This window comes from Narcine bancroftii, chromosome 5 (assembly GCF_036971445.1).
Source record: "Narcine bancroftii isolate sNarBan1 chromosome 5, sNarBan1.hap1, whole genome shotgun sequence".
Classification (NCBI taxonomy): domain Eukaryota; kingdom Metazoa; phylum Chordata; class Chondrichthyes; order Torpediniformes; family Narcinidae; genus Narcine; species Narcine bancroftii.
The window spans coordinates 84,120,504-84,132,942 of NC_091473.1; the positions used below are offsets into that span (position 1 = coordinate 84,120,504).

General features: G+C 35.5%; 1 protein-coding gene across 2 annotated transcripts in view; it reads right to left on the reverse strand.

Moving 5' to 3' along the window:
- The window catches only part of edem3 (ER degradation enhancer, mannosidase alpha-like 3), an 88,065-nt gene that overhangs the window by 46,803 nt on the left and 28,823 nt on the right, over positions 1 to 12,439 (reverse strand). For both annotated transcript variants that reach the window (XM_069938167.1, XM_069938168.1), the window contains 2 exons: positions 12,193 to 12,346; positions 4,101 to 4,235 (listed from right to left, as the gene is read on the reverse strand). In XM_069938167.1, the coding sequence (XP_069794268.1) occupies positions 4,101 to 4,235; positions 12,193 to 12,346 (289 nt within the window). The remainder of the gene's footprint in view (positions 1 to 4,100; positions 4,236 to 12,192; positions 12,347 to 12,439) is intronic.

Here is a 12,439-nt window from a genome sequence, read left to right on the forward strand (position 1 = left end):
TCCAGCTGCAACTCCTTACAGTGTTAGGGAATTGGAGCTGGAATTGGATGAACTCCGGACCATTCATGAGGCTGAGGGGATGATAGAGGGATGCAATCACACTGAAGAAGCAGGAGAAAGGTAGCTGGGTGACAGTGAGGTGAGGGAAAGGAATCCCTGTGGCTATCGCCCTCAATTACACATATGCCATTTTGGATACTGTTGAGGGAGACGACCTACCAGGGACAAACTATGGCAGTCAGGTCTCTGGCACACAGCCTGGCCTTGTGGCTAAGATGTGAAGCAGGAGAGGAGGCAAGCTGTAGAGATAGGGCATTCCATAGATAGGGGAGCAGAAAAGAGGATGTATGAAAGGGATTGAGAATCTTGAATGGTATGTTGCCAGCAAGTGCCAGGGTCCAGGATATCTCAGGGAAGGTGAACAGCCAGATGTTGTGGTCCATGTTGGGACCAATGATGTGGGCAGGAAGGGTGATGAGGTCCTGCAAAGAGAATTCAAGGAGTTAGATTCTAAGGTGAAGGACAGGATCTCCAGGTTTGTGATCTCAGGATTGATGCTCATGTCACATGCTAGTGAGGTTAGAATCAGAATTTATTGTCATGAACAAGTCACAAAATTCAGTGTTTTGCAGCAGCATCTTTAGTGCAAACATTCATATTAAGAAAGGGGGATAATGCAGCTTAACATGCGACTTTAAAAAAATGGTGTCGTGAGGAGAGGCTTCAGATTTCTGGATCATATGGCTTTTTTTCAGGGAAGATGGGACCTGTATCAGCAGGAAGGTTTGCATCTGAATTGGAGAGGGACCAATATCCTTGCAGGAATGTTGGCTAGTGCTGCTCCGGGGTGTTTAAACTCATTTAGCAGGGGGATTGGAACCAGAAGGAGAAAGGAGAGAACAGAACAGATGGCGTTAAGGTTGGTGCAATATGTAGTGAGTTTGTGAGCAAGGACAGGCAGTGGAGGAAACATAAATGTAGTCAGTTGGAGGGTTTGTAATCTGTTTATTTCCATGCATAAGGAATAAGGGAGATGGACTTGGAACATGGATCAGTATGTGGAATTACGATATTGTGGCCATAACAGAGATGGGCTAAGATGAGGACAGGATTGGCTGATGCAGGTATCAGGGTTTAGATTATTCAAAAGGGAAAGGATGCAGGTAAAGGGGGGGGGGGGTGGCGCGATGTGGTGGTGAATAGCATCATCAATCAACGATAGCATCACAGATGCAGAAAGGGAGCACATTGTGCAGGGATTGTCGACTGAGTCGATGTGTGTAGAAGTCAGAAACAGGAAGAGTCCGATCACAGTATTGGGAGTAGTCTACAGGCCCCAAAAATAGCTCTCAGGACACCGAGGTTCATATAAGTTGGCAGATTTTGGAATGGTGCAGAAATAACAGGGTTGTTATGGAATACTTCCTGAACTTTTTTAGGTGTATTTTATGGATTTTGGCTGCTGATCACGAAAATAATCTTAAAGTTTTCCTGTCATGTACTGTCATTGTAGACGTAACCTATTTTGTAATTTCCTGTCATCGTTTAAGTCAACATGCATATTGCCCACAAAGCAAGCTGTTTTGGTTAGTCCACTTGCTATGCAAATGTCATCTTAGACCTAGGTATACTTGGAAGGCATTTAAAGATGTTGTTGAGAATTTTCTTGGCAAGTACAGAGCACCAAACTACATCCAGCTGATTGACAATGTGCGTCAAGCATCCAAAGCCATGAAGTGCAATATGCCATTGAAAACTCTTTCTGTATTCGCACTTGGACTTCTTCCCTGCAGATCTTAGTAGTTAGTGAGAAACAGGGTGAAAAGTTTCACCAGGACGTGGCGACCATGGAAAAGCAGAATCAGGGCAAATGGAATCCATCAATGCTGGCCAATTATTGTTGATCACTGATATGAGAGGCATCAGATGCTGAGTGCAAATGAAAATCAGCAGTAAAGCATTTTTACGTCAGTTGAACTGCCACAATGTGTCAGCAGATTAACTTTTATTAAAATTAGCATGTTTAATCGCATAATGTAATGTTCTTCCAACTTCCTAAGTGATACATCAAATCTGAAATTATCTTCGTGCTCATCTTAAAGTTGTCTATCATAATCCCTCATTTCTTTTCAGGATGCAAACCTTTTGACAACATTTGTTGACCATTGTTCTTGATGTAGATTATGGGCCGAAGAACTGAATTTACCAGTTTTCAGGCTCCTTAATATTTTTAGTAGCTTCCCCTCCCTCCCACTCCCCTCATAATTTATCCTACTTTCTTTCTTTTCCACTGGATTTCTTGATTTTTTCTTACATTTGTTATACTCCTCAAGGACTTTATTTCCTCTGGGTTTTCCTATACCTGCTATAAACCTCCCTCTTCATCCAACCAGATCCCCAATATCCCTCAAAAACCAAGGCTTCCTATGCCTGTTTACTTTGCCTTTAATCCTAACAGGAACATACAAACTCTGTACTCTCAAAATTTTATATTTGTATGTCTTCCAGCTACTTAGCTCATCCTTTTCATATAGAAACTTATCCCAATCCACATATTCTAGATCCTTTCTCACATCCTCAAAATTGGCCTTTCTCAAATTTAGAATTTTATCCTGAGGCCTAGACTCATCCTTCACCATAATTATCTTGAAACTTCTGGCATTATGATCACTGAACCCAAAATGTTCCCCTGCACATATCTGTCACCTCTCCTGTCTATGGGGATAAGGCTGGAAAGGGGTACTGATGGTAGTGATCAGCCATGATCTGTAAAATGGCGGTGCTGGCTCGACGGGCCGAAGGGCCTACTCCAGCTCCTATTGTCTAATAGGAGATCTAGTATTGCACTCTTTATTAGTTCCTCTATATATTGATTTAGAAAACTTTTCTGAACATATTTGACAGACAGCAAACCATCCAGTCCTTATATAGTATGTGAGTCCCAGTCAATACTGTAAGTGGGAAGTTAAAAATCTCCTGCTATATACTTATACAAGTCTTTACATTCTGTTTCATATTCCTGCTTAGATTCTACTTCCCTTTATCAATTTCCCTGTCGTTGTTGGGGACCACTTTCTTTATTTGTCTTTTTGTGCCTTAGGGTTGGGAAAGTGAACAAAAAAATCTAAAAAAGGGCTTCAAAATCCTGATAGCACATCTGAAGAATGAATACCTTGAGTAAGCACATTTGAATTGATTGGCAAAAGAATGTTTTATGGAGCAAGGGGCCAGATACAAAAGTAAAGGTGGATTCAATAAGTAGCTTTTAAAAAAAAATTATGAATATTTTAAAGGACAGTAAAGAGAGCAAGTAGAAGATGGGATTAATTAGATCACTTTAAAAAAAGTTGGTGCAGAGGATGGTCTTAACACTTTAGCATTTTTCTTGGACAAACCAGACATTCTTGGTTTTGGTGTCTGGAAAGATATTTGGAGCAACATTTTAAAATATTTTGCATTAAATAATTTAGTTTTAAGTATTGACTCTTAAATCTACTTAAAAATAATTAGAATGCACTCTCTCGACTTGGAGAACCTATTCAAAAGGTGCAGGTAACATGGAAATACCTGTACCTAGGATCAATAGTTTTAATTCTCATTTTTCACTAGAGGGAAGAGGATCTGAAGGAGATCAGATACATCTTAAAAATCTTGAAGAACTTAGTTAAGTTGGGAGAGTCAATTGCATCAATATAGGAATCGACAGTTTAGCAATATAAACTTAGTAACAGCTAGCAATCAGTGAAATTAGGGAACTCTTTCCTCATAAGCATCTGTCTGGCATAAACAGTAAAATCAGATTTAACTAAAAGCATTCAAGAAAAGAGAAATAATTTTCACTTCCTTTTTCAAATAACAATAACCTTCAGAAAAATCCACATCATTGGTCATTTTTGATCCAATTATCGCCATCCTCCAAATTTGCTGAAGCTCCTGAAAGTTCTTGCAGAGTTCTGGCAAAGGCATTGAAGACTGAGTGACTTCCTTCAATTTTTATAGTAAATGAGATTAAAACGAAAAGTGGGACAGAGCACTTTTGCATTTATATTAGGTGCTTCCACTCCTAAATTGTACATAGATTCTGAGCGACAATTACACACCTCAAAAACAGGGTCTCCAGAAAGTCTGCTCAGAGCTGCAAACTCCAGAATAAGAGTCCCTGCGCAGGCTGTACAGGTGTCTGTTTCTGTTCCAGTTCTTGCTTCAGGTCGCCTTAATCCATGTTTCAGATTGACCTTGTTTAAAAATATATTTTACTTTAATCACAATGGAAATATAAAGTCATAGAAGCAAAATTTACATTCCTGTACAGTCCTTAATATAATTTTCATTACTAACAAACGACTTCATTTAAATTCAATCTCCTGATTTGATTCAAATGCATCCATTTGAGTTGTTCACTTTAGATCCGTTATTTTTGTACATTTTGAAAATAGGAAGATGTAAAGAGCTACAAGAAAACTGTGGAAGTTAGACTGAGAAAAGTAATTCCAAAGGTGCCATTCATGGAGTCACCCCGCACAGAAATTGACCCTACATGTGCTTCATATTAATGCTGTCCATTACCCATCCACCTCCTACTTTAATCTTATTTAATTCTTCTACATTTCCATCTTTTCCTCCAGATTCTACCACTCAGTAGTACTCCAAGGAAAATTCACAGTGCTAATTAACCTACCAACCCGCAAATCCTTGGGATTTGGGAAGCATCAAGGAAACTTGTATGATGCATGAAGAATGTGCAAACTCCATATAGGAGGTTAATATATACAAGAGAGAGCTGAAAGGCAACAGCTCTACCAGCTGCAATAGTGTACTGCCCTTTTGTGTTTGCACAGTGTCCAATGATGCCTGCGAGTTATCCTGTGATACATCTTTATCACAACTTTGTATGTGAAGATAGATATGTTGGATTTATCTCCCTGCTTATATGGTTGGCTTTTATACATTTTCAGTAAATGCAATAATCAAGTACCAGAATGAAGTAAATCAATTGAACAAACTTGAAGGATTAAAGTTTTAAACAGTGTGATTTTTTTTCCAATTTCATTCCTGCAATTACCAAATGTTGAATTCACCCAGGTATTGCTGAGGTGTAGGTTATGGTATTACACTTGTTTTCTTCTTGATTGAAACCTTACTATTATGTGTAGTCACTGTAGTTTTACTTTCCTCATATCTGCTCTAATAAAAACTAGTGTTATGCCCTCCACTGCCCACCCCCCCCAAAAAGCAAACCTGCTAATCATGAATTACCATACTCAGAAACTGCATACAATCCGATGTGGCCTCTCTCTGGAATCTGGTGGGAATATGGATTACAGAGGATCATGTGGGGGGCATGACATGTGATGATGTGGAGTTCGTAACAGAATCCCTACTCTCCCTGAGAAAGTTTAAAATAAAAGTCAAAAAAATATAGAAAAGTTTAAAAGGACAGCGAAAGAAAACATCGGAAGAGTTGGAGAAAAGGACAGGAAGGAAAAACTGGTGGTCACAGCGCTGGAACCAGAAAAAGACCAAGAGAAAGAAATAAGGCTTACATCAAAGAAGGAGCCTGGAGCTGTTCATAGGTTGGTCCTCTGCAATGAATGCCAGGGAGCTAGAGAGACCTTGAGTTATTTTACTCAGGGTTTCCTCCGACAATGGCCACTGGCAACTGAAGAACATCTACTGCGCAGGCACGAGGAATCATGCACGCACAGAGGAAAAAAAAACAGAGACACTTTGAAATATATCCTGAACTGGACAGCTTCAGAGAGGTTGGTAAAGAAACTTTGTTATTGGGTTTGGAGGTCAAAATGTATATGGATAATCTGCAGTGGTCTCTGGAAGAATCATTGCAAAAGACTCAAAGTCATATCTGATAAAATGATAGAAACCAGAGATGTGACTGGTCAAGTGCAGAATAGCACAAAGCAAATGGATAAGAAATTAAAAGTTATGGAAGAAGGAATAAAATTAAATGAATTGGAAATACAGCAACTAAAAGACCAGGTGAAAAATTTGCAAGCAGAATCAAAAATAATTTTACTCAGAAGATGGACACTTTGGAAAATTATAGTTGGATAGATAATATCAAGATTGTGGGGGCTAAAAGAAAGTGATGAAGATCAGGATATGAAGAAATTTTTACAAAGTTGGATACCACAAGTACTGGGATTGGAAGAATTTAAAAGAGACATTGAAATTGAAAGAGCTTTAAGACCAAAACCACAAGAAGGTCAAAACCCTCATCCAATATTGGTTAATTTCCTTCACTATGAGGTGAGAGAGAAAGTGTTGGAACTAGCAGCAAAGCAAGCGAAGGCAAGACAAGCCCCAATGATTTACAATGGAAACAAGATCTTCTATCCAGATACAAGTTTTGAACTGCTGAAAAAGAGAAAGGAATTCAATGCAGTTAATAATGTTTTGTGGAAGAAGGGATATGCATTTGTTTTGAGATATCCTGCTGTATTGAAAATTTTTCTTGATGATAAGCCATAGCTTTTGCTGAATCTTTGCCTATTAAGATGGGAAGAAAAGGTAACCTGCTAAGATGGGCAGTAAGGGGTGAGGAGGTAAACTATTTGGTTTGATGGCAAAACTGGAAGATTATGAGTTTATTTGACTTTTCATTAATTATAAGGGCAGGGAGTTAAGATAATATTAAAAGGTAGTTAAGTAACTGAATACATATGTAAAGACTGGTCAGCACAAGATTCGTGGGCGGGGGGGGGTGGGGGCAAAAGGAATGTTTGTTGACTGCCACCGAATCATGTGTGCAGGTGTAGGCTGGACTACCACTCCTATAAATAAAGGTGATAAAAAGGTATGTTTTTTGCATGTGCTTTTTTTGGGTAATTCTATAGTTTCTTGCTTCTTAACTTTTCTTTATTCCACACATTTATTGGTATTATAGATCTAATGAAAAATAATGCCTTTGTTATGTTAAAGGGGGATTTGGAGGATGAAGGCTGGATGAGTAGGGGATTAATTTGATTGAAAGTGATTGGGAAGGTTAATTTTATGAGTTTTAATGTTAATGGGATATAAAATCAAATAAAATGCAAAATGATATTTGTATTTATGAAAAAATATAAATATAGCTTTTTTTTAAACAAGAAACGCATTTAGTGGAGAAGGAATTAGACAAATTATAAAGGAATTGGGTGGGTAAAGTAGTGGTGGCCTCATTTAATTCAAAGGCTCGAGGAGTTGCAATATTGTTAAATAAAAAATCTACTGGTAAAAATTTTAAGTGTGGAAAAGGACATGGCAGAATGTTATCGTAGAATGTCAAATATACCCAGATAATTAGACCTTGTTGAATTTATATGCTCCTAATATAGAAGATAATAAATTTATGCAAGATGTTTTTTATGAAATTATCAAATACCAATGGTAAAATTTTGATGGGAGGAGATTTTAATTTGACATTAAATTCAAAAATGAATAGATTTGGAAAATATGTAGAAGATAGTAAAGTGTCTAAAAAAGTAAAAGAACTAAAGGTAGATAAGGGATTGATAAATATTTGGAGGAAAATGCAAATGAATGAAAGAGATTATTCATTTTATTCTTTTCGACATAAGACATTCACGAATTTATGTTTTTAATGACAGCTCAAGTTCAATCTAAAGTACAACAGGTGGAATATTTGGCATGTACTATCTCTGACCATTCCTCTTTGTTATTGTCAATAGTATCCGAGGAATTCAAAATAAGTGGATATAGATGGAAATTAAATAAGATATTGATAAAAAGGAAAGATTTTTATGATTTTGTAAGAAAACAAATTAAGTTTTTTATGGAAAATATTAAAGACTAAGTAAAGAATAAATTTGTTATATGGGATGACTTAAATACATATTTAAGATGACAAATTATTAGTTATATGGTAAAATTAAAAAAGGACTATTTAAAGGAAATAGATCAATTAGAAAAGGAAATTACTGATTTAGAGAAAATATAAATTAGTCCAAATGAGGAAAGGAAGAAATTAATGGAAAGAAAAAAGGTCAAGCTTAATATGATACAAACATATAGAGTTGAAAGAGATATTTTGTTAACTAAACAGAGGTATGATGAATTGGGAGAAAAAACTCAAAGTGTTGGCATGGCAGTTAAAGAAAGAACAGATATCTAGAACTATAATAGCAATGAAAGACAAGAATGATCATAAGGTTTATAAGTCGAAGGAAATAAATGAAAATTTTAGTTTTATGAGAAGTTATACAAGTCTGAGTTAAAACAAGATGAAATTAAAATAGACCAACATATGCAACAAATTCAATTACCAAATTTATATGGAGGAAAGGAAAGAATTATTTAATTCATTTATAAAAGCTGAGATATACAAGGTTCTGAAAACACTGCAAAATAATAAAACATCAAGAGAAGATGGTTTTCCAGTAGAATTCTATAAGGAATTGTTAGTACCAATTTTTAAAGAGATACTAGATCAAATAAGAAGTAAATGATGTACCAGAATCCTTTAAGATGCCATTGATAATGGTAATACCAAAAAAAGGGAAAAATCCATTACAAACACCTTCATATAGACCAATATCTTTGTTAAATGTAGATTATAAAATTGTATCCAAATTATGGGCTAATCGTTTGGTTAAGATACTTCCAAAATTGATTAATATGGACCAGATGGGGTTTATTACAAAAAGAAAGGCAGCAGATAATATTGTCAGATTTTTAAGTTTGATAAATATGGCTCAAAAATAGAAAGTTCCAGCAATGGCAAATTACTTTAGATGCAAAAAAAGCATTTGATAGATTAGAAAGGGACTTTCTATTTAAGGTATTATACAAGTTTGGATATCCTGAAAAATTTATAAAAGGAATAAAAGCATTGTATGATGAACCAAAGGTGAAAGTAATAGTGAATAGTCAAACGTCAGGTTTGATTAGATTAGAAAGGTCTTCTAGGCAGGGATGCCCACTTTCACCATTCTTATTTGTATTGGCAATAGAACAATTAGATGAAATGATTCGAAGGGCTAAGGAAATTACAAGGTTTGAGATAGGAGACAGGGTTCATAAAAGTAGTCTTTTTGTGGATGATGTTATAGTATATTTGACTAAACCCTGAAAGATTAATAGAATGGATTAGTTTCAGGATATAAGGTTTATGTGGATAAAAATGAAATTATGCCATTGGTTAATGCAAATTACACACAATGTAAACAATTTAAAAGGCAAAATGAGAGGGTTAAATATTTGGGGATAATGGTAAGTAATCAATTGAATAATTTGTATAAATTGAATTATATACCACTTTTAAAAAGATTGGAGGAAGATCTAAAAAGATGGAAGGAATTACCAATAACATTAATAGGACAAGTGAATTGTGTTAAAATGAATATTTTTCCCACAATTCAATACTTATTTCAAACATTACCAATTCCGGTATCCCAAATGTTTTTTTTAGACGATTAAATAAGAATATCAGGGAGTTTTTAATGGAAAGGAAAATCAGCAACGATAAGAATGGAGAAGTTGACATGGAAAAAAGATAAAGGAGGTTAGAGATTACCAAATCTTAAAAGTTATTATAATGCAGCGCAATTGAGATTTTTGTCTTCTTGATATCAAAGGGAAGAAAAAGTATCTTGGATAGATATTGAGATGAATAATATAGGTGAAGTAAGTCCAGACCAAATATTGTATAAATGAAATATTTAAAAGGTAGAAAATAAATTCAAATTTTAAGGCATTTGTTTTGAAAATGGAACAGGATACAAGTGGAAAGAGGTGCAAGGAATTAGCAGTTGGCTCAATTGACTTTAAAACAGAATCAGCTTTATTCAACAATTGGTGTGAAAAAGGTATATAGAAAATACGAGATTGTTTTAGAGATTCATTGTTTATGACATTTGATCAATTAAAGGAAAAATGTGGGATTTTACTCAATACAATATTTGCATATTATCAATTATGATCATATTGGAAGTAAAAAAATAGGAATGAAATTGAGACTTCTGGAATATAGTCAATTTGAATATGTTATAACAGATACCCTTATTATTCAAAGATTTATAACTACTATGTATAATAAATTATAAGAAATAAAGGAAAAATAGGATTTGTATAAAATTAAACTGAAGTGGGAACAGGATTTAAATGTACAAATTCAAGAACAAATATGGAAAAATTGTGTAGAGATAGTGTAACTAATACAATCAATATATATCAAATGGTTCAATAGAACTTTAATATCAAATATATTATACACCCTACAAGTTGAATAAATTTAATTTGAATTTCTCTGCTCAACGTTTTAGATGTTAAAAAAAGAGGTTGGTAATTTTTTTGCATTCAGTATGGTGGTGTGAAAAAGTAAAAGATTTTTGGAGAGAAATAAATGTTATCTTAGAGAAGATATTAAACATGAAGATTAACTTAGACCCAAGGATTTTTTTGTTGGACAATATAGATGAAGATATTATGTTGGAATTAGATGAATATAACAAGAGATTTTTGAGTCTAGCAACAGCGAGAAAATGTATAGCTAAAATGGAAAAGAATGTTAAAATAAAAGAATGGTTTAATGAAAATATTGTCTCCCATTGGAAAAAAATTACTTATAATATGAGGGATGATCATGATAAATTTTGTCAAATATGGGAGCCTTATATGAAATTTTTGAATATAGATTAATGCAGACCAAATCCAATCCCCCCATTGAAAATATGGTACTTTCACCAAGAAATATTATGGTATTATTAATGTGGTTAATTATTACAATGAATATGTTCTTTCTTTTCTCTTGTCTATCTTTTTTTCTATCTGCAGGGGTTAGGGATGGTGGGAGGGCGAAAATTAAAAATTATTTAGTATCTATTCTATAATGTTATAGCAAATTAATGTGAAATGTATGAAGATACAAATAAATAAAATTTTCAAAAAGAGGGTCATGTGACCTATCTGGCTTCAACTTGATCAGAAGTTACTTCACCTACCAACCAAGGGTTAGATCTGCTGAGCTGTGCAGCTAATACCTGATTGACCCTGGCAGCTGATGTGTGATTGGACTTCCATATGCCAATCAATGGTTAGACCTAGCAGGTCACATGGACAGGTTTTGCATTGAAAAACCAGAGTACATTCAGTCTCTGGCTCTCTCGCACTTTGTTCTTAATGCTGCATGGAGACCATCACTGAACTCGAGGCTGCAAGCAATGGGCAGCTCCGGAAAGCTGAAAGCAATGGGTTTGTCCCAGATCCCAAGCCTTGGGCAATGCTGGAGATCAGATTCATTTGAAATACTTGTTAGTTGTTAATCATTTATTGTTTGTTGATCTGCTGTGCCTGCTAGGGATAAAGAGGGTTGATGGGTACTGTGTGATTAACCCTCTCTTTCCCAATTGGGAGTTGAGAATGTTTAGCAGTGATTTATTCGCACATGATTTGTAGTTACTTGTGTATTATTGCTGTGTATGTGTTCTTTAATTGTGACCATTGCTGAACTCCAGACTGCGAGCCATGGGCATCCCCAGAGGGCCAACTGCAATGGAATCACAAGCAGCAATGACACTGGAGATGAGGTTCATGTGCATGTATTTGTTTAGTTAAGCTGTACACCATACCTATGGGTGGTGGGTACCAAAGAAGTTAAACTCTTGTTTCTATACCATGCCTGTGTGCATTAGTCTGTCACTGTGGCCTTTTTGTGAATTCCCCTGTGTGTAAATAAAGATCACTGTTTGTTCATAGCACATGTCCAACCTTGATTCTCTTTGAAGGTGTCAAATCTATTCTGAACACAACATTAACATTTCTTCATCTCACTCAGCATCTCATGCAAAATATCTTGCTGTAATGGCAACTCGATGTAATTTGAGTTAAGATGCCTTCAGATACACATTTCTCTTGCCCGAGCTCCCCAATTCCAACTGCTGAATTATTTACATCATGGTGCTTCCCAAGAGAAATAAAGTCTTCTCCTCTCTATCCCCATTCACAATCACCACCTGTCCATTATTTGTTCTTTCTAGCTTCATTCCTCTCCTTAGTCTACCCTCTTCATTATCCAACTATTTACATTACATATTCCTCCATTTTGCTGTCATCCCTCACCACTGATCCACTTATTCCTCGCTCTTGGCCACTTGAACGGTTAAAATATCACAACACAAAAGATCCATATATTCTTTATATATTATTGAATTAAATCAAATGAAGAGTACAACTTACTCTGGGGTAAGGAAGTCCACTGGTAGTATTGAATGCTGGTAGTAATCTGTACCCAAGTTCCTTAGCCATGTAGAGTAGCTCATCATTATACCACTGCATCTGCTCACTTTGTTCTTTCAGTATTGTTGCCATGGCATGGCCTCCCAGCAAACCTCTGATAAGTGAAATATTTACTAGCATCTCACAGACTTTTGTACTTTTATATCACATTCTAAGATTTGTTTATCATTTATTTAGAAATTTCTTT